At 28.9% G+C, this 23306-nt stretch overlaps 2 protein-coding genes across 2 annotated transcripts; both read left to right on the forward strand.

The window, feature by feature from the left end:
- The first annotated feature begins 12600 nt into the window (after window positions 1–12600).
- Window positions 12601–16101, forward strand: LOC113866156 (putative disease resistance RPP13-like protein 1). Its single transcript, XM_027501042.1, has one exon. The coding sequence runs from the start codon at window positions 12601–12603 to the stop codon at window positions 16099–16101; it is 3501 nt and encodes a 1166-aa protein (XP_027356843.1).
- Window positions 16102–21688: 5587 nt separating this feature from the next.
- On the forward strand, window positions 21689–23140 carry LOC113865666 (NADPH:quinone oxidoreductase-like). Its single transcript, XM_027500374.1, has 3 exons — window positions 21689–21812; window positions 21935–22126; window positions 22807–23140. Exons 1-3 carry the CDS (start codon window positions 21734–21736, stop codon window positions 23109–23111), a joined length of 576 nt encoding a protein of 191 aa, XP_027356175.1. The 5' UTR covers window positions 21689–21733; the 3' UTR covers window positions 23112–23140.
- The last annotated feature ends 166 nt before the right edge of the window (window positions 23141–23306 follow it).

Genomic DNA, 23306 nt, shown 5'->3' on the forward strand with positions numbered 1-23306 from the left:
AAAAATCTTAGCAAGAAGAGATAAAATTTTCAAAGATTTTCGGAGGAGAGGCAACAAGTCTCTGTGAAGGATTTTTGGAGGAGGAGCTTTCAAAAAAAAAAAACGAGAAAGAAACTCAAAGAGCGGCAAAAATCTTTAAAAGAAAAAAAAAGAAAAAAGCTTTTCAGAGGGGGAGAAGGGGGTTCTTTTCGGAGAAGGAAAGTAATAGACCACCGATTAAACCACTATTGATTACCACTCCTGCCATTTTAGCATCTTCGTCCGTAGCCCAGGTATTCTCTTTCTCTCAGAATATGAAACGGGCTCCTCATTTCTTTTAGTTTTGTTGAAAAAGTATCAAAATATAACACAAGTGGGAAAGAAGATGATTATTTAAATATGCGATAAAACTTTACAGCTTTTTTAGATTTTTTTTTTTTTTGCTATTTATTTTATTATTTTTTTATTATCATTGATATAAAGTGATTTGAAATTTGCTGATCTATGCCGCTGGGCCTGTTGCACGCAACCTGCAAAAATGAAACGTGATTCATGCCTTAAATTTTGTTCAGTACCTATGGATGTATTAAATGAATTGACTCTGTATGTATGGAAAGCAATATGCATTCGGATGCTGAAAAATATTTTTATTATTTTTTTCATTTTGTTATCGTTACTATTTCGGTCCAATTAGTTTGTTGTTGTTCTGTTGTCAATCATTCATTTTTTATTTTTTTTTTATTATTCCTATTTAGCTCTTTTTTAGTTTCTAAAAAATAGAAATTATTATTTAGGATTATCATTTATATTCTAGATTTTATTTTATTCATACAGTTTATTCTTTAGTATTATTTTATCTTTTATTTTATTTCATTTTTTGTTTTATTAATGTTCTTAATTCCACTTATTGATTTCATTTTTTAGTAACAATAATTAGAATAGTTATAATAAAAAGTAAGAATTTATTAAGTGCAATATAATTTTTATAATAATTATTATTATTATTATTTTCTTTTTAATCTTTGAGTTATTTTTTTTTTATTATTTGTAAAATTTATCTCATTCTAACATTAGCAGTAAATTCTCTCTAATTTTTTATATATTATCTCATTGTTTACGTCTTAATTATTATGTTTGTTAGTTACCATTTAGAGTTGTTATCTCTTTATTTTGTATATTTGTAGAATGTAGATGATGATTCAATTTTATATTTATGATTTATCTTTTCTTATATTATGAATTCTTTATATATATATATATATATATATATATATATATATATATATATATTTACAATAATAATAAAAAATTATAATTGCATCAATTTATAATATTAACGTGTAGCTTCTCCGTCGTTGTGTGTTATAAAGTGATAAAGTCTACGTGTACCTACGTTACCGAGGCTTTAGGTAATATTCATGAATCATATGTTATCTTTAATTAATTAGAAAAATTATTTTAATAACTAATCAAAATGTATTCCCTATAATCATTATTTTACTAATCAATCAATAAAATTATTTTATTAACATAATAATTTATAATGTTAATGTGTAGCAACTCTACCTTTACGTGTTATAAATTATTAGAATCTATGTGTACCCACGTTACTTTAGGTTCTATATAACATAAATTTATCCAACAAAGTTTTAATTTTTTTTTTATTAGATATTTTTTTAATCAATTCAAGTTTATTTATTCATTTCATTAAATGAAATTAATTTCATATTTTAAAATTTCTTGAATCATATTTCTAATTTTGATAAATTAAATAACAAATTATTTCTCCATTTTTATTACATTATACATTTTTTTTAACATCGGTATGTGATTTACATTGCCTTCGATTGTTCAAAAATTATAAGAGATTAACGTATAGCTTACGCTATCTTTAATTCTCTTTCAACGTTGTTCATAATCAAAATTCAAATTCAAATACTTGATTTACGAATAAAATATTTTTTAACGATTTGCAATATAGTTGTGTGATCTCCCTTCACTTTCTGTATTGTTTCTCTTAGATTACATGTATAACTGCGTTATCTTGTATTCTAAATATTATAATTTTATAAAATAATTTTAATTTCAAAATAAATTTTCTTTTACTAAACCTAATTTTAATCAACTAATTTCATAATTTTTAGATAGAACTACGTGGCTTTGAGTTTCCCATTGCACCCGGGGATACGTAGGAGCGGGAACCGAACCCGTCAAGTCAAAATAATTTTTAAAATAACCCAAATAATATTTCAATAAATAATATTTCTTCTTCTAAAATAAAATAATTAATGTTTAGGGGTTAAATAAATATTTTTCAAAATTAGAATGAATTTGCACAATTAATTTTAGGTAACCGTTTTTAAACGGACGTTGTAGGGTGCTAATACCTTCCCTACACGTAAATGACTTCCGAACTCATTTTTGATTTTAAAGATCGTATTATATTTAAGTTTTTTCAAGGTTTTTCTTAAAATAAACTTTGGTGGCGACTCCTCTGATACATTTTAAAAAACGTTTTTCACCGTACCGTTGCGACCGCCCGGTTGCGACATACCCACTCTTACGAATAAGAGTTAAGAACTAGCATTTTGGAATTTTCTCCTATTGGGTGTAATTCCTTGCTATTTCAAGACCTTACATGACTGTCTTTACCTATATTTATTGCTTCTTAGTTTTCTCTTTTATATTTGAAAGACTAAAGTAGTGACAAAAGAATATGTTTAAGAAATTAATTCAGCAACTAAATTTTTTTATGGACAGATGTGTTGATAGAATACAAGTATATAATTTTTATACTTTTAAAAATATTTTCATATATATACACCACTATTTTTTTAAAAGGGCATGGGTTTTAATTTATTATTTCTAAAATTATTCTTGGAATTATTATATAATTTTAAACTATTAAAAACAATACTTTAAACAAAAAAAAATGCATGTCATATAATAATATGGAATATAAATTTATAAATGTTATTTTTTCATTAATCTGTCTATTAAATGTATCTAAATCTATTAATTTTTGAAGGCACCAGTAGAATTTTCTAAAAGATGTTTTAAGTCTAGTTTGAATAAATTTATATGAAATCCTTATAAAAAAATTAATATAAAAAATAAATAAAACATTTTTTTAGATAAATTATTAGGTTAGCAAAGTAAGGGCACACTACCATCTTCACCAATTGGAGTGTATCTTCATCTTCATTTTGTCAATAAACCTCAATTTTTCCTTAATGCATTCCAATCCCCTCCAAAGTTTACTAACGATGGTCACTTAATTGATGGAGAGGCCAAAATAAGTTAAAGCAAGTTATGCTTTCCTTGCAGGCATTTACTCTAAAGTCTTAATGGCAAAAGCTGAGCTTGAAGCTACTCTAATGCCCTTAAATTGTTAATGTAAACTATGGATTTAGATTGTGATTCAAAACGTGCATGACAACACTGACGATCATATAAAAAGTTTGAAAATGTGTTAGTTCTCTTGTTACCTGTAATGGCAATGTATATGAAAAAAGTGTATAAAAATATAAAATTTAGATACTTGTATCGTGTGTATTTTACTCCATGAATTAATTTCTTAATTTTTTGTTACATATATGGTGATAAATTTATTCCCTTTTTAGTAAATTGGATGGACTAAGCCCAAAAGAGTATCTCCAAAACTCCCAATGAACTAAAATTAATCATTAATTTAAATCTAAGATTTGATGATAGCGTTTGTTGGGTGTTAAGAACATCAACATGAGCATCTCTAGAACTCCTTAATTCTTACTCTTGCCACTTACTTTACCAGTGACAGCGGCCACATCAAAAATATTTCATGAAAAGGACTAATTTGATAATAAAATATTTAAAATTAATATAATAATAATTTAAATTTTTTAATAAACTAATTTGGCTACCAAAATTAAGGCTTTACTCCCTATGTTAATGCTCTACTCTTTTCATTCTATGAGTAGGTGTTTAAAGTTAAAATTATTCAAGTTTTGTAAATAAAAATCTTGAAGCCCTCTGTTAACAAAAATCAAGATTCATTGAAACATATATATATATATATATATATATATATATATATATATATATATAATTTTATTTTTTTAATTTCCTTTTAAGTGCTTTCAAGAACAATTGTTACAAAATAAGGACTCAAATTATTATAATTTAACAATTTATAATTAATTAAAAAAATAAATCTTTATATAAAATTCTTATAATTAAAAAAAAATATATGACGTGATTGAAATTCATTGTGAATTTCAAACTGGATTCCCTGGCTTTGAACTGCATCAAATCCACACTTTCAAAAAAATATTTTTTATACATTATTTTAGCTACATGAAATGTTACAAAAAATTAGAACCTTTGACTACAGCTGCAGAACCCCGGTAATTACCTTTGAACGGCAGAGAATTAACAATTTTATAGCTAGTAAAATGAGTCAGCTTAATTGGGTCCACTAGATTAAGGGTGTATATTTGAAATGATTTGAATAATTAAAAAAATAATTTATGACTCTTATAATTTTTTAAAACTTATTTCAATAATTTTGGTGGAATAATTTATTGAAATAAAATTTTAACCTTATTTGCACCCTTAACCCATTGAGACTTTAATTTATTTTTTTTATTCAATTCATCTGAAATTTTCTTTAATCAGATTCAAACTGATACAATCTGTTAAGTATAAAATATGAATTTAGATTAACTTTAAACCTTTTTCTTTTTACGATCTAACATTTTTTAAGAGCCCATAAAATTTGAAACACAAATTAGGGCCTATAGTTTGTGGCTTTTTTATTTAAATATTGTAAAATAAAAAACAATTTATCAAAATAGTGTATTTTTCAAACAATGTCTTTATCTGGGGTTGGGGCGCACACGTATCGCCAAAACGGCTGGCAAAACTTATTATTTTAATATTATAAAACAAGTTTCGCCAAAGGAAGGGCGAAAGTTGAAGGTAATTTCGCCATTTACGTTGTGGAACAAAAGTAGACACATTAGAGAGCGGTTCATTAGTAACCGCTCTCTAATGTCCCTCAAAGAGAGCGGTTCAAACTGAACCGCTCTCATAAGTTCTCATAAGAGAGCAGTTGAAGAATAACCGCTCTCAGAAGTGGTAATTAGAGAGCGGTTCCTCTCAGAAGTCACTGCCAAGTTCCTCTTTCGCCATTTTTCCTCTGAAAACGTTTTTAACGCAGATCTTTTGGCGAAACCTGGTATTTATAAATTAATAGATAAATATAATAATAATTATTATTATTACCTCAGATAAATGCTTTAAAACTTTAGAATTTTTACTACAAATAAAGCAAAAAGAATAAACTCTATACGAGGGCCAGTGACGGAAAGGGAAGCAGAAAAATCAAATGTGGAAATGGAGGAGAAGGGGGGAAGAAAAGAAGATGGGGCTGGGCGAAATAACTTTCGCCATAACAGTTGCGAAATTCCCATGACCGTTCATTGTAATTGATGAATTTATTTTTACAAGTTTCGCTCTATATTTGGTGAAACAAGGTCAGCTTCGCGTCGGTCTTGGCGAAACTGTCTCGAGATTAGAGAGCGGTTCTAAATAAACTGCTCTCTAAGAGGACTTCTGAGAGCGGTTCTTGTGAAACGTAGAACTTCTAAGAGCGGTTCATAATGAACCGCTCTCTTTCATGGACTTCTGAGAGCGGTTCCTAATGAACCGCTCTCTAATGCTCCTACGTAGTTTCCCCAGCCGTTTTGGCGATACGTGTGCGCCCCAATTCCAGACACGAAAATTGTTTGAAAAATACACTATTTTAATAAATTATTTTTTATTTTACAATATTTAAATAAAAAAGCCATAGTTTGTTTTAAAACTTGTAAGAGATATTGTAAATGAAACGTCACGGATTGTTTTCCAATTTCTAGAGATTATTTTATGGCCATCTATCTTAACATAATTCATATATAATCACCATCTCAGAGGACCAGACCAGACAAGACAAAAACACTTCAATTAATTAATTTTTATGTATCCAATAGCCCATAAAATTTGAAACACAAATTAGGGCCTATAGTTTGTTTTAAAACGTGTAAGAGAAATTGTAAATGACACGTCACGGACTGTATTCCAATTTCTAAAGATTATTTTATGGCCATCCATCTTATCATAATTCATATATAATCACCATCTCAGAGGACCAGACCAGACAAGACAAAAACACTTCAACAATGGTAACAGTGATCAAAGTGGCAGCGCTTTCTGGTTCCCTCAGAAGAGCTTCATACAATTCAGGCCTCATCCGTGCTGGTTCCATCCCTTTCTCTCTCTCTTTCTTTTTGTTCTTTTTATTTTAGCTGTATATTTCTTTATCTTATATGCTTACGAATTTATGTCATTTTGTTGACTTTGGTGGATGATGATGGTTGCAGCAATTGAGCTAAGTAAAGGAGCAATAGAAGGAATTGAAATTGAGTTCATAGACACTTCGGAGCTACCCATGTTGAACACTGATCTTGAGAACCAAGGGACTTATCCACAAATAGTTGAAGCTTTTCGCCACAAGATTCTTCAAGCTGATAGTGTTCTCTTCGCTTCTCCTGAGTACAATTATTCGGGTACAGGTACCATCTTTCTTTAACTAAATGTGGTGTACTCATGCACCCCAAAAAATTCAAATGGGTCATTTCATTTTTGTGTGTGATGCTGCTATATGTCGACGAATTGCTTTTGATGTTGGTTCTATTTAGTCCCTTGAAATTATCTGTTTTTTAGTTGATGGCTGTGTTTAGTTTGGTGTGTAAAAATTATTTTTCCGAACAATTATTCATCATCCGATGTATAGAAATAGGGGGAGTACATTAATAAAGAGGTGTATGAGACTCAGATCATTCATTTTAGTTAGAATTATTATCAATTTTTTAATTAACAACTAACTTAGTTTGTGTAGTTAAGTTTTTCATATTTGTCAATTTGTTAGAACCAATAAAAATTCTAGTGGCTTTTTCTCCTTTGAAATAACATTATTATAACTATTTTTTCTTTACACCCAACCATTTGACTTTCTAACACTTATATCAAGTTATATAGTATGTATTATTGAATCTTATTGTTGTTTGTTGAAATTTGAATTTGGCTAATGCAGTATGAAAATAAAAGGACTCATGCAAACTCAAATTCCACAAAGCAAAATCTCCATATCCGCAAAAAGAAATCATGCAAGTGTCTTTGCTTTGGCAATGGAAACAAAAAAAAAGAGCATTGTCAAACGGTAATTAGCTATGATTATTTTGGGAGTATTCCAAACTATGATCCAAGGATGGACAGTGTTAGACAAGCTTATGAAGGAGATTTAGCAGAAGTTTTGCATAAGGCAACCCAATGTTTCAGTGATGAAAATCCACAAGCTTGCACCATTATGTGACTATTAGATTTTGATGCTGATCGGAGCTGCAGGTTGTTATCAATGTAGACATCTTATTTTACTCTTATTAAGTTATTAATTTTTGAAGTAATTTATTTTATTAAAGTAATATATATTTGGTGAGTTAAATTTATTAATACTAAGTGTTAAATATGGTCATTTTTATTTTTTATTTTTTATAAGAGGTAATATGGATCAATTTAACTGTTAAATCATTTTATATTATTTTTGTAATTATGTATATCAAGTATATATTACACAATATATATATATATATATAAGCATGTTATTAAAAATTTAATATTTATTTATATTTTAAAAATATAATGTTTGTTAAAATAATGTAACGTGACAAGGTACTTATTTTTTTTTATACAAATTTTATAAAATTAATTTATTTGATGAAAATTTTCAAATTAATAGTTGGATTAGTGAAATTCACGTTGCATAAAAAATTATTAAATAATATAAGTGTCTAAAATAATTTAAATTAATAACATAAATTGATAGTAAATTTTGTACTTAGATACAATGCATGTGTTTGTTTATTCAAACTTCGTTAATAATAATATTTCTAATGATACTTTTTACCATACTGTTAATAGATAAATTGTTATAATTTAATAAAAATACTAAAATATTTATTTAGTACTATGCAAATTCACTTTATATATTGATTTGAATATTACAATTTTAAGAACTATTTCAAGTTAAAATAATTTCAAATTAAATAATATTAAAATAATTATATTTTCTTATTATTGATTTTTTATGAATTTATTATCACATATTTAAAAAATCGAATTAGTAATTTAATTTAAAATCGGTGTTCGTATAATAATTTCTTTCAAATTTCGGCAAACACTTAATATGTAAATTACTGTTTTATCACTTCTTGGAAAATATTATTCAATGTTTAATTTATGAATATTAGAAAAATATCTTTATGTATAAATTAACATTAGTGCAATGAATATTTTAAATGAAAGATTCACTTGACTTAAGGTTTAAATAATAAAGTTAAAAAAATAAAATGTAACCAACAACGTAACGGGAGCATGAGTGTTCATATAAGCGCCATCTAAGCAATATTAGCCACATTAGTGAAAAGTTGACACCATTACAAACGGAAATGACAACAGAGACCAAAACTTTAGTGTAAAGTCTCAAAACTAAAATTTTATAATACTAAGACTAAAATTAAAATTAAAGAAACCAAATTTATAATTTAATATATTATAAATATAAAAAGGACCTCTCCATTATGGATTAAATCATTAAAGATTGTTGTCTATAGTTTCTTAAATTTACGAATTTGTTGTATTTTGTTTTTCCAATACAACCAAGCAAGCCTTGGCGAAACTAAACTTCAAATTTAAAAACAAATTAATATTAATTTACAAAAATATTTTAAGTAATTCTAAAATAGAATTGGTGTAGATCCTCTTAAATTATGCACATTCTATAATAGTAAATCGATCTATAAAATTGAAAGAAGAACCAACTTGTTAAACCACAGCCTCATACAAGCAACAGAGATACTAATCTAACCATTTAGTAGCCTCATTTATTAAATAATTTTTATTTTTTTAAATTAAAGTTGTTGGGAGCTAGAACACAAGAAAGGGAAAAATTTTTGCGACAAACATAATATTTGAAATTCATTAAATTTCAAATTAAAGTTACAAAAAATTGACATTTTTGTAAAAAAAAAAAATTCATTAAGACCAGTTCTTAGAGTTGATCTTAAACATTTAAAAATGTAAAATTTTATTTTTTAAAAAAACATTTTTACATTTTTTATTTATCAATTTTAATAAAAAAATGACCAATTTTAATTTTTAAAATAAATCTTAAAATTGATGTTAACAATTTTCTATGAAATAATCAAAATAATGTATTGTTATTTGAAATTTTAATTTTTTATTGAATCATATTTTCCATTCTTAATTTCTTAATTTACAATATCTATGGGAATAAAAACTCATATTAGTATAATTCTTAGCAATATTTAAAAATGTTTGCTTGAAAGTATTTATAACTATTTACAAAATTTATGTTGTTTTCATTTTAAAAAATTTATTACTTGACTGAAAGGAAAATTATTTTTTTACTATAAATTTTTGCAACCTTGCAAATTAAGAAGAAAAGAGAAATAAAATATGTGATAAAATAGATTATGTAACAAAATAAAAAAAATACATTATAAATTTTTTTTTACAAAATATCATAAATTTTTTAAAAAACAATTATTTTAAAATTTTTATTTTTTATTTGTGTAAAAATATAATAAAAAATTCGAGTGTTTACATGCATCATTCATTTTAAAATAACAAAATTATAAATAAAAAAATATAACAAGTATTTTTTAGAATGGAATACCAAGATGCTTTTCTATGCCAATGAAAGTCCATGTCTTGCTTTTCCATGCCAATGACAATCCAAGTTTGAGTTTGAAGATGATATTGTCCTCACTCTAAAGTTTAGCTTTTGAAGAGTTTTTTCAGAAAGAAGAGTCTAAACGATATATTTCTTGATGCATACGTTATTACATTAAACTTTGCATACCAAATCATCACATAATTTACTTAAACAAATTATTTTTTGTTTAAACAATTATTTATTTGTTATTATTTTTGCTTAAACGACTATTTATTTGTTTAAGTGCATTACCTGTCACTTTAATTAATTATTTGCTTAAACACGTTATTTTTGCTTAAACGATAATTATTTTCACTTAAAAAAAGAAACTTTGCTTAAGCAACGTAAAATATTTTTTCATAAATTTCATTCTCTCTTTCTTTTTATATTGTTTATTTTTGGTTTGTAGTTAGCTTGGTTTAATAGGTTAAAAATAATTATTAAATAATTAGCAAATAGTTTAATAGGTTAGAAATAATAAACAAATAATTTTTAACTTAAGCGAATATGTCAAAGTGTCATAGGATGAGAATTGTTCATGCATCATTTTCTAGTCCTTGTTAATCATGCTATTTCTATTGTTGTGATTGTTGTAGAAATGTGTCTTAAAAAATCCATCCTCCAAATAAAAAAATCAAAGACTAGAAGTTGGCCAAAGTTTATAAAAAAAGTTTATAAAAATATGCTCATTATTGATAATTCACTTAAGTTATTCCAACTTCACTTAAGTGAGATAAGATTTGCTTAAATAAATTATGAATCACTTAAGCAACTTACTCAACCTAGAAAAGTCTATATATTATGTGTTCAATTTTTGCTTAAGGTAATTGATATTTGCTTAAAAAGTTAGTGTTTTGTTTAAGTGAATATGTTCTTACTTGAGTAAAAATTTACTCCACTATTTATTCTATATACTATTTTTTGCTTAAAGTTATTAATATTTACTAAAGCGACTCATTCGCTTAAATAAGATATAATTCACTTAAGCAAGAAGTTATTCGAGACTGTCATATTTGATTAAGCTATTCATGATATGTTTGAACAATAAATTTACTTGCTTCGATAAATCTAAAATTTCTTAAGTGAATAAAGAATTAGATATCAAATTTCTGCACGAAGAGAATTTGAATCCACGAGCATAAGGTATATCTAAAAAACTACATATAAGTAAATACAAAATAAATCTTCTTATTTATATTAATTTTTTACATTTTCTTTTCTTGTTTGTCAATTTACAACTTAGATGATTTGGCCACTTTAATCCAACACTAGTAGATTGGTAAAAATAAAAACAAAATGAGTCGTATTGCATGGCTTTAAAAGTCAATAAATAGACTTTAAAAAAAAAAAAAAATCAGCATATGATATACCTTTATTTTTTTTCTTTTAAAAGTATATTAATCAATAATATTTGTTGAATGTACGATAAATTCACTAGCTATAATTATTTGAAAGCTATTTCCGGCTAAGTTACTATAATCTGTTGAGACCAAATTTAAAAATAAATTTTAGATTAAAGAATAGGGGAAGAACACACAAAAAAATTAAAATAATAAATTAGACTTTTGTTAATAATTACGTGACAAGCTAGAACGTTGATATATGATTTATCATTCTCAAGTGGTTTATGCATGAAAGGATCTTATGTATAACAGTGTTACGTTAATTGTATAAAAGTTAAAATCCTAGTTTCAATTAAAATTTAATTAAATAAATTTATTTCAATTAAATATAAAGATATTTTTCTTTTAATTTCATGACGTTAATTGTATGGTTTCCCTTCTTAAGTGTAGTGTGAGCGCCACTATAAAATAAAATCGTATGTATAGTTAAATTATCTTAAGCCGCATGCAACTGCTTTATTGATTCTCATTTATAAGTCCATGGATCTCATGTGTTGAGAATATATTTTATTATGTACATATATTATCATAAAAAGCTTTGAGAATATGTTTTCATGTTAAAAGAATAATTTATTTTATTAATCATGAAAAAAAAGTAATTATAAAACGTAATTAATGCTATATATCTCAAGTAAATAACCTATTTGAGAATGAATATGATGTCGCAGTTTCACAATTTTATATTTCAGCTTTTATAGATAGATAGATATACATGCATGCATTGTATGCATGGTAGTTTAGAGAGAGAATGTCCAAATCATATTTTATTTTATAGATATTTTTAAAATAAGATGATAATGAATGGGAAAATATAAAATACTTGAGTATATTCATGTTCTAATACTGACAATATAGGTGAGTCTATTGAATAAAAAGAAGTTAATCTAACGACAGATAAGTGGAATGTTCATTCTACTGTTAATAAGAAGTTAGTTGAACCTTTGTTTTTAAGATTTTGTTAACTTTAATTTTTAAAATTAAGTTTAATAATTAATAAATACAAAATATATAATTATTATATTAAAATTATAAAAATATAATAAATATTTTCTTATAATAAAATTTTATTATTATTATCTAGTTACTCTCCATTCCCAATCTTACTTTTTAAGGGGTTTACAGAGTATAAAAGCAAAATGTGCATTTTAAGCAGGCTACACTCGTTCAATGGTGGAATACAACTGTAAAGGTCTGTGTTGTGGGGAAGACTCAACAGTGTTGGTTGACAGCCAATGAATGACTTGAAAACGATGTTTAGGCAGTTTAGCGTTGCCAGCCATTAGGAAAAGCATTAAGAACATATCTTATTAGGCTGTTACTCATTTCATCAGTTTTAACTCTGCACTTCACAGTTGCAATCGTTTCTTTTTTCCGATTCAATCACTCCCTTATCATATCAACAGCATGGCATTGGAATTGATTGGTAGCGCTCTTCTTTCTGCTTTCATTCAGGCAGCAGTTGACAAGCTGACTTCTGGTCAAGTTTTGGAGTACTTTGGAAGAAGAAAACTTGATGATGAACTGCTGAACAGGTTGAAGCTCGAGCTGGTGTGCATCAATGCACTGGTTGATGATGCAGAACAAAAGCAGGTCACTGTAGTCAGAGATGCTGCCAAAGTTGCTGTGAAAGCATGGCTTGTTGATGTCAATGAAGCTGTTCTTGATGCAGAGGATCTCCTGGATGAAATAGACTATCAAGTCTCCAAATGTGAATTGGAAGCTGATTCTGAATCTCAATCTCAAACCTGTACTTCCAATGTATGGGCATGTTTCAAGGCTCATTCTGTCAGTTCATTCGATAGGGAAATTGAATCCAGGATGAAAAAAATCCTTGAAAAACTAGAGTATCTTGCAAACCAAAAGGATGATCTAGGTTTGAACGAGGCTAGAAATTCTGGTGTTGGATCAGGTAGTAAAGGGTCAAAAAAATTGCCTTCAACATCTTTGGTGGGTGGAAGTGTTATTTATGGAAGAGATTATGACAAAGAAATTATCCTTAATTGGATGATATCTGACAGTGGGAGTGGTAACCATCCCTCAATACTTTCTGTTGTGGGTATGGGCGGGATAGGTAAGACCGTGCTTGCCCAACATGTATACAATGACTCAAAGGTGGAGGCTAAATTTGAAATCAAAGCTTGGGTCTGTGTTTCAGATGAATTTGATGTTTTTAAGCTATCAAAAGCAATTCTTGAGGCAATCACAAAGTCAACAGATGACAGCAGAGACCTAGAAATGGTTCATGGGAGATTGAAAGAAAATTTGGAAGGGAAGAGATTTCTTGTCATTTTGGATGACGTTTGGAACGAAAAACAAGACCTGTGGGAAGCTTTGCAAACTCCTCTTAATTACGGGGCAAAAGAAAGCAAAATTCTTGTGACGACACGCAGTGAGAAAGTTGCTTTAGCCATGCAGTCAAATGAAGTACATCACCTGAAGCAACTGCAAGAAGATCATTGTTGGAAAGTGCTTGCTAAACATGCAGCCATTGATGAAAATTCTCAATTGGATCCCGAGTTTAAGGAGATAGGTATCAAGTTGGTTGAAAAATGCAAAGGACTGCCTCTAGCCTTGAAAACAATTGGAAGTCTCTTACACACGAAATCGTCGGTTTCGGAATGGGAAAGCATATTGACTAGCGAGATATGGAACTTACCAGAAGAACATAACAATATTATCCCAGCTTTGTTGTTGAGCTATCACCACCTTCCCTCTGCTCTCAAGAGATGCTTTGCTTTTTGTGCTTTGTTCCCAAAAGATTACGAGTTTGACAAGGAGGATCTTATTCTGTTATGGATGGCTGAAAACTTTCTCCAATGCCCCCAACAGAGTAAGAGTATGGAAGAAGTTGGCGCACAGTACTTTGATGATCTGTTATCAAGGTCCTTTTTTCAACAATATCCAAGAAGTTGGGAAGATACAACAATCTCGTATTATGTCATGCACGACCTTCTCAATGACCTGACAAATTATGTAAGCGGGGATTCTTGTATCAGATTAGAAGCGAAAGAAGCACCAACTATATCTGAGAAGACACGTCATTTCTCATTTGTAAGTCACGACATTGAACATTTTCGCAGGTTTAATGGTTTGCATAGACCTAGGTTACGTACATTTCTACCTCTACCAAAGAATACATATTTTCCTTCATGGAATTGTGAGATGTCGATAGATGATTTGTTCTCAAAGTTCAGGTTTCTACGTGTCTTATCGTTTTCGAAAGAACTGAATCTTACAAAGGTGCCTGACTCTATATGCAATCTTAAACATCTTCGTTCTCTAGACCTTTCTCATACCAAAATAACAAAGCTTCCTGATTCAACTTGTTCGCTCTATAACTTACAAATACTGAAGCTGCGTTTTTGTGAATCATTGGAAGAGCTGCCCTTGAATTTGCATAAACTCACTAAATTGCGTCACCTCGATTTAAGAAAAACTAAGTTGAGAAAGATGCCAATGCATTTGGGGGAATTAGAGAATCTTCAAGTATTGATGAGTTCGTTTTGTGTGGATAATGGGAGCAATTTCAATATCCAGGACCTAGAAAAACTCAATCTTCGTGGAGACTTGATCATTTCAGGGATGCAGAATATTGTGAATCCCTCGGATGTATCAAAAGCAAATTTTAAGAGTAAAACTCACCTTGTGAGGCTGGAGTTAAACTGGAGGGAGAATGATGATGTTTCAGAGAAAGAAAATGATGTACTGGGGGAGCTACAACCTTCCAAATACTTGAAAGGGCTATCAGTGGTGAACTATGGCGGAACAAAATTGCCAAGTTGGTTTGGAGATAACTCATTGTGGAATATGGTGTCATTAAAGTTGAGCAACTGTAAAAGCTGTGCTTTGTTGCCTTCGCTTGGAGTGTTGCCTTTCTTGGAAACCATAGTCCTTGAAGATATGAGGAAACTAGAGAAATGGGAATGTAAAACTGTGACGGGTGCTTTTCCACGTCTTCGAGAGCTTTACATAAATAAATGTCCTAAGCTGAAGGAGCAGTTGCCAGAGCAACTTCCTTGTTTGATGAAACTAAATATTACATCCTGCCAACAACTTGTGGCTACTCTTCCACGGGCTCCAGTCATTCAAGAATTAGAGCTATGTAAGTGTGGAAAGATGCAAATGGATTATAACCCATCTACTTTGAAAAAACTCTCCATCTATGGAAGCTTCATGCAAGTATCGCTGCTTGAAAGGATTGGACCCACCATATCTGATGCCTCTCTTGAATATTTGGTCCTTCATGATTGCCCAAATGTGAATTTTCCCATTCATCATTGCCACAATTCCCTTGTATATTTGTCAATCAAGAGTAGCTGTGACTCTCTAACGACCTTTCCGCTTGATCTCTTCCCAAAACTCTATTCTCTTCATCTCCAGTTTCATAATCTACAAATGATTTCACAGGAGCACGCTCACAATCATCTACAGATTCTGAATATTAGCGAGTGCCCTCAATTAAAATCATTGCCTGATGGAGGTTTGTCATCCAGTTTCAATTATCTAAAACTCTGGAATTGTTACCAAATAATGGCCTCACTAAGAGGGGCTTTGGAAGCCAACAACACTTCTCTAGAAACCTTGTCTTTTGGAAAAGTGGATGTGGAGTCTTTTCCTGATGAAGGGTTGCTGCCACTCTCTGTTACTTCTCTAGAAATCCATGATTGCCCAAATCTTAAAAAACTGAACTACAAGGGTCTCTGCCACCTCTCCTCTCTCAAGTCATTGATTATTGATGACTGTCCCAGCCTCCAATGCTTACCAGAGGAGGGTCTGCCCCAATCCATTTCAACCTTCAAAATTCGAGGCAAGTGTCCAATGCTCATACAACGTTGTCAGCAACCAAATGGAGAAGACTGGGGAAAGATTGCTCACTTACAACGTCTATGGATTCCGAGAAAGTAACAAGATGAACCGCACGTTCAAAATTACGCATGCTCCAATTCCCATTTGTCAGAAATCACACTAAGCGTTATCAACTTTATCTTCCTCCTCACATTAAGCATTACAACTTCTTTCTTCTTTCCCTGTTTTTTAAATGTTCACTGAATTCCAAAACATGGCTTCCTTAAGGGAAACATTTTCAGTTATTTGAGAATCCTTGGCTTTTTTTTTTTCTGGCTTAATGATTTAAATAATATATTTTAAAAAAGTAATTACTAAAATAAGTTTAAAAATAAACTTATTTTTTAGATAATTTTTTATCACATAAATAAGTATTTCATATTTAAATAAGACAAAAAAAAAATTTATTTAATCATTTCGTTTAAAAGAAGGATAAAATACTTCAAAATTTAACATGTGTTATTAATTTTATACAGAACAGAGACAAAATTATAAAAACTTAACATATTCAAAAATAGTTAAATTTGCCGTAGATTAAGATAAAATTATAAAATTTTAATAAGTGTGTAATCTGAATTTTTTTTGTTTTCATTTGAGACGAAAGTATTGTTACTCTCTGAATAACGTACTGCTGCATCATCCAAATATTTTGCATTTATAAATGTACAAGCTTTGTCTTAGAATTTTACTAATGACTCGATTCTAAGCAAAGCTTGCATATTTATAAACGCAGGATATTTGAGTGATAAGTCAGTGGCATGAGAGTAACAATACTTTCGTCTTAAATAGAGACGAAAAAATTCAATTTACACACATGTTAAGATTTTATAGTTTTGTCTGAGATGAATTTAATTAAATTTAAACACGTGTCAAGTTTTTATAGTTTTATCTCTGTTTTATATAAAATTAATAACACATGTTTTTAGAGTATTTTATCCTCTTTTAGATGAAATGATTAAATAAATAATAATAATTTTATCTAATTTAAATATAAAATTTCTATTTACGTAACAAAAATTTATTCCAAACAAAAAATAAGTTTATTTTTAATTTTATTTTAGTAATTACTTTTAAAAAAATATTATTTAAATCATTAAGCCTTTTTTTCCCATTTGAAACATTTTGGTTTAGCTAAATGCCTAAATTTTATATGGATTTAATCTTACATCAGCTGAAATACTTATATTTATTTACTAACATGATTCTCATATACCCACATGACTAATTAATATCATAACCGTCCAAGTTCTTAAATTTTATAAAACTAAACTTTTTTTTTTCATAGCCTTGAGGGTCAAACTTAGAATTGTTTCTCTTGCTGTATAATTTTTTATTTTGACCATTTTATTGGACGATGAGTTAAAAGATGACATCATTCATGTCTAAGAAATGAATAAATAAAACGTATGCATAATTCAACATTTTCATGTTAAATTATTTTTTTGGATCCTTTGGTTCTATTAAAATTTTTAAAAGTCCTTATTGTTTGAAAATAAATTACATGATTCTTATATTTTATTGGTTCCTATAATATTAGTTTTCCAGATAAGTTTCTAAAATTTATTAGAAAAAACAATTTATTCTTTTTTCCTCATCTAACTTAGGATTTTAATTCATAGATGATCATCCTAAACATCATGGTTTTTTTTTTCTATTTTAATATTGTCGTTGTCCTATATTTGTTCAGAACATGTTTTAGTTCAAACTTAACACAAGATCATTTGTTGGCTTCTCGTGCCCACTCCTATGAGTTAGGAATTAGCATTTTGGAATTTCCTCCTATTGGGTGTAATTCCTTACTATTTCAAAACCTTACATAAGTTTCTTTGCCTATATTTATTGCTTCTTAATTTTCTCTTTTGGTGTTTTGTCCTTCCAATTTTTCAACAAAAAAAAATGATAATACCACTATATGTTTCATTATAGAGAACTGACGTATGATAAAAAGAATATTTAAAATATTAAATTGGTGATAAATAAAATTTTTATGAATTCATTTGGTAACACAAATTTGAAATACTATAGTGAAAAAAAATGTTTGATTTCTGTTTTTAAAAAGGAAACAAACACCAAATTTTTTTATGGACAGATGTATTAACAGAATACAAGTATAAATGTCATATTTTTAAACATATTTTCATTAATATATACATATATATAGAACTAATTTTTTAAAAGGGCATGGGTTTTAATTTATCAATTTTTTAAAATCATTCTTGGAATTATTATATAATTTTAAACTATTAAAAACAATATTTAAAAAAAGTGTCATATAATGATGGAATATAAATTTATACATGTTAAATTTTCATTAGTCTATGTATTAAATGTATTTAAATCTATTAATTTCTAGAGGCACCATAGAATTTTCTAAAAGATGTTTTAAGTCTAGTTTGAATAAATTTCTATGAAATCCTTATAAAAAAATTAATATAAAAATAAATAATCTATAAAGTTCTTGGGCTAGCAAAGTAAGGGCACAGTACCATCTTTGCCAAATTGCAGTGTATCTTCATCTTAATTTCATCAATAAACCTCATTTTTTCCTTAATGCATTCCAATCCCCTTAAAGTTTACTAATGATGGTCACTTAATTGATGGAGAGGCAAAAAATAAGTTACTCCTAGGCTTCAAAGCAAAAGCTGAGCTTCAAGCTACTCTAATGCCCTTAAATTAAAAGCTTGAAAATGTATTAGTTCTCTTATTTCCTGTATTGGCAGTGTATCTGAAAAAGTGTTTAAAAATATAAAAGAAAGATACTTGTATCGTGTGTATTTTACGGGTTTTTTATATAAAAAAAATCAAAATTACATATATATACTAAAATAAAAAAATTTACATAAATATCTTAATTTAAATTATATAAAAATTGATTTTAAATCGACTTCAACCTCAATATAAAAATTGATTTAAGTCATTTTTAACTGTGTAAGTTATACAAAGAAGTCGACTTCTCCTAAAAAAAATACTACAAAAAGTGATGACAGCGAAGATGCAGCGTTCATACTTGTTCCGGTGCTTGCCAGCAGCATCAGCGATAAAAGAAAGAGTGAGAGAGATATTCATAATTCTGTGTGTTTTCTATTTTTGCTTACCCTTCTTAATTTCTTTCATCAAATAAGTACTCTAACAATATTTTTTTCATCTTCGATTCCATTAACCAAGAAATTCTTCTTCATCTTCGAATCTTCAATGGGATGAATTCTTTCATCAATCAATGAATTCTTCTTCATCTTCGAACTCAATGGGTTTACGACGTGTTTATCAACTGCAGAGAGGGCCATGACAATGGCTCCAACAGCTTCGTTTCTCAACTCTATAGTGCCCTCTCAAGTGTGAGAGTCCACACTTTGATAGTAACAACGTGATACAAAAACACTTTGGACAATCTTCCCTGATGTTGCTGCATATAAACATCCCGCGACCGAAACTGTTACTTTTGCTCTATCTGTTGAAGCATAGAGCACGGGAATTTCACGAAGGTTGCAGCAAGGCAGAGCAATTTCGATTCCAATTATTACTCAATTTAAATTAATTTGACGGAATTTTTAAATTCAATAACGATTAGTTAATGTCTGAAAGTGTTGGTAACAAAAGAATAAGAGTATGTAATTGAAGACATGAAAAGAAACGGGGAAAGGAGTGGAATAAGAATTCACTTGCCATGTGATGTATCGCAAAGAGCTTCAATGGCGGCGACAAAGAAATAGAGAGAAGTGTGCGTGGAACCTCACTTGTGTGTTTTTCTGTAAGCTTCTACTGTCACACTTTCACTAATCTCAATCTTATAACTACCCTCCATGCAAGCAATCTCAATTAGTTTTGGTTCTTTTTTCCAAATCCAACAATGAATTTGCTTGGTGTTTTAAAAATTTTTTTAAAGTGAAGTTGATTATAATTAATTTTTTTATAATTAACTTTTTTATTATTTTATTAAAATGATTTAAATTAATTTTTATAATTGATATTAAAATCGATTTTAATCGACTTTTATGTAATTTAAATTAGGATATTTATGTAAAAATGTTTATTTTCATATATATACGTAATTTTGATTTTTTTTATTTTATTTATGTAAAAAACTGTATTTTACTCCACAAAATTAATTTCTTAATTTTTGTTTCATATGTAGTGATAAATTTTTTCCCTTTTTAGTAAATTGGATGGACTAAGCTCCATAAGAGTATCTCTGAAACTCCCAATGAACCAAGATATGATAATATCATTTATTGGGTGTTAAGAGGATCCGGATCGCCTGCAATTTTGGCAGGAACTGCAGGCTGCAGTTTTCTGTTCGCTTAAGTGAATTTTGATAAAAAGTGATTTTAGCTTAAGCTAAAATAAATTTGCTTAAGCCAATTTTCGCTTAAGCCATAAAAATTCGCTTAAGCAAAAGTAAAAATACACTGTAGCATCTTGATTCGCTTAAGCAAAAATACGCAGGAAGAAGAAAATGCTTCCTTCTCTCCATTACTTCGGTTCCCTCTTTTCTCTTCTCCTTCCAATCCAGCCACCCTCTTATTCCCTCCCTCTGACTCAGTCTATTTCTTTCCTTTCCTTTCCCATCTCTTCTTCCTTCAGCTCCACCCAATGTTCTTCCCCCTTTCTCCTCATCTAGCTCTCCTTCCCTCCCCTCCCCTTCACCCCACTCATTCCCCTCCCCTTCTCTCCTTCATCTAGCCCTTTTTCCTTCTCCCTATTAGCCTTTTCCCGCTCCCTTGTGCTTAAGCAAATTTAAAATGAGTAGCAAAAAAATCAGAAGAAGAAAAGAGAAAGTGAGGCTGAGAGGGAAATTAATTGAGGCAAATTTTTGTAGCTTAAGCGATTTTGTTTTAACTTAAGCCAAAATCACTTTTTACTAAAATTCGCTTAAGCAAAAAAATTTTGCTTAAGCGAACGGGAAACTACAGCCTACAGTTCCCGCCAGAATTGCAGGCGATCCAGATTCGTGTTAAGAACATCAACATGAGTGTCTCTAAAACTCTTTAACCTTTGCTCCTGCCACCCACTTTACCGGTGACGGCGGCACATCAAAAATATTTTCAGATAGGAATTAATTTGATAATAAAATATTATAAATTAATATAATAATAATTTAAATTTTTTAATAAACTAATTTGGCTACCAAAATTAAGGCTTTAGTCCCTATGTTCTACTCGTTTCATTCTATGAAAAGGTGTTTAAAGTTAAAATTATTCAACTTTTATCAATAAAAATCTTGAAGCCCTTTATTAAAAAAATCAATAATAGAAATATTCATTAATATATATATATATATATATATATATATATATATATATGATATATTTAAAACAGAAATTTTTTATTTTTATTTTTATTTTTTAATTTCCTTTCAAGTACTTTCAAGAACAATTATTTTTTTTTATTCAATTCATCTGAAATTTTCTTTAATCAGATTCAAACTGATACAATCTGTTAAGTATAAAATATGAATTTAGATTAACTTTAAACCTTTTTTTTACGATCTAACATTTTTTAACAGCCCATAAAATTTGAAACACAAATTAGAGCCTATAGTTTGTTTTAAAACGTGTAAGAGAAATTGTAAATGACACGTCACGGACTGTATTCCAATTTCTAAAGATTATTTTATGGCCATCTATCTTATCATAATTCATATATAATCACCATCTCAGAGGACCAGACCAGACAAGACAAAAACACTTCAACAATGGTAACAGTGATCAAAGTGGCAGCGCTTTCTGGTTCCCTCAGAAGAGCTTCATACAATTCAGGCCTCATCCGTGCTGGTTCCATCCCTCCCTCTCTCTATTTCTTTTTTTTCTTTTTATTTTAGCTGTATATTTCTTTATCTTATATGCTTACAAATTTATGTCATTTTGTTGACTTTGGTGGATGATGATGGTTGCAGCAATTGAGCTAAGTAAAGGAGCAATAGAAGGAATTGAAATTGAGTTCATAGACATTTCGGAGCTACCCATGTTGAACACTGATCTTGAGAACCAAGGGACTTATCCACAAATAGTTGAAGCTTTTCGCCACAAGATTCTTCAAGCTGATAGTGTTCTCTTCGCTTCTCCTGAGTATAATTATTCGGTTACAGGTAACCATCTTTCTTTAACTAAATGTGGTGTACTCATGCACCCCAAAAAATTCAAATGGGTCATTTCATTTTTGGGTGTGATGCTGCTATATGTCGACGAATTGCTTTTGATGTTGGTTCTATTTAGTCCCTTGAAATTATCTGTTTTTTAATTGATGGCTGTGTTTAGTTTGGATTGTTTAACCACATGCATTCTTTCTTAGATAAATGTATTTGTCTTCTTTTATTTTATCCTTTTTCTTTTAAATTGTCATAGATATGTAAGCATTTTGGAAAAAATACAAAACTTTTAGTACCCTTTTCCATGTGATGAAAGTAATAGTTTCTGAATAAATGTATTTGTCTTGTTTTATTTTATCCTTTTTAAAAAAAATTGTCATATATGTAAGCATTTTGGAAAAAATATAAACTAAAAAAAATTTAGTACCCTTTTTCATGTGATGAAAGTAATAGTTTCTGAAAAAAAAGTATGTCATGAAATTAACATTTTTTAACTTAAGTCAATGGATTGATGAGTTCATAGCAGAGATCTTAAGTCCAATGACTTCACTCTTTATTTTATAAATTAAGGTAGATTAGTATATTACATTGCAAATTGGATCATGATGGATAAATTTAGACCACTAATAAATCACAAAATATATAAGCATTTTGCTAACTTGTCTTATTTTTTGTGGTAGCTCCACTGAAGAATGCAATTGACTGGGCATCTAGGCCTCCAAATGTTTGGGCTGGCAAAGCTGCTGCAATTGTAAGCGCTGGATATGACTTCGGTGGGGGAAGGGCACAGTATCATCTTCGCCAAATTGGAGTCTATCTTGATCTTCATTTCATCAATAAACCCGAATTCTTCCTTAATGCATTTGATCCCCCTAGAAAGTTCAACAAGGATGGTGACTTAATTGATGAAGATGTCAAGGACAAGTTAAAGCAAGTTCTTCTATCCTTGCAGGCATTTACACTGCGACTTCAAGGCAAAGGCTGAGCTTAAAGCTACTCTAGTTATCAAAAAAATATCAGATAAGTTGTGGATTTCAGAAATTCAAATGTGATTCAAAACTTGCATGTTAGCATTTTGACAATGATATGAAGCTTGAAAATGTGCCAAGTTATCATTTTGAAAAATGCTTTATGTTGCTCTCTTGTTTGAGTTTCAGTTTTACTTTTTGTGAGTACAATC

The sequence above is a fragment of the Abrus precatorius genome, unplaced genomic scaffold (assembly GCF_003935025.1).
Source record: "Abrus precatorius isolate BTA unplaced genomic scaffold, Abrus_2018 Scaffold4, whole genome shotgun sequence".
NCBI lineage: Eukaryota > Viridiplantae > Streptophyta > Magnoliopsida > Fabales > Fabaceae > Abrus > Abrus precatorius.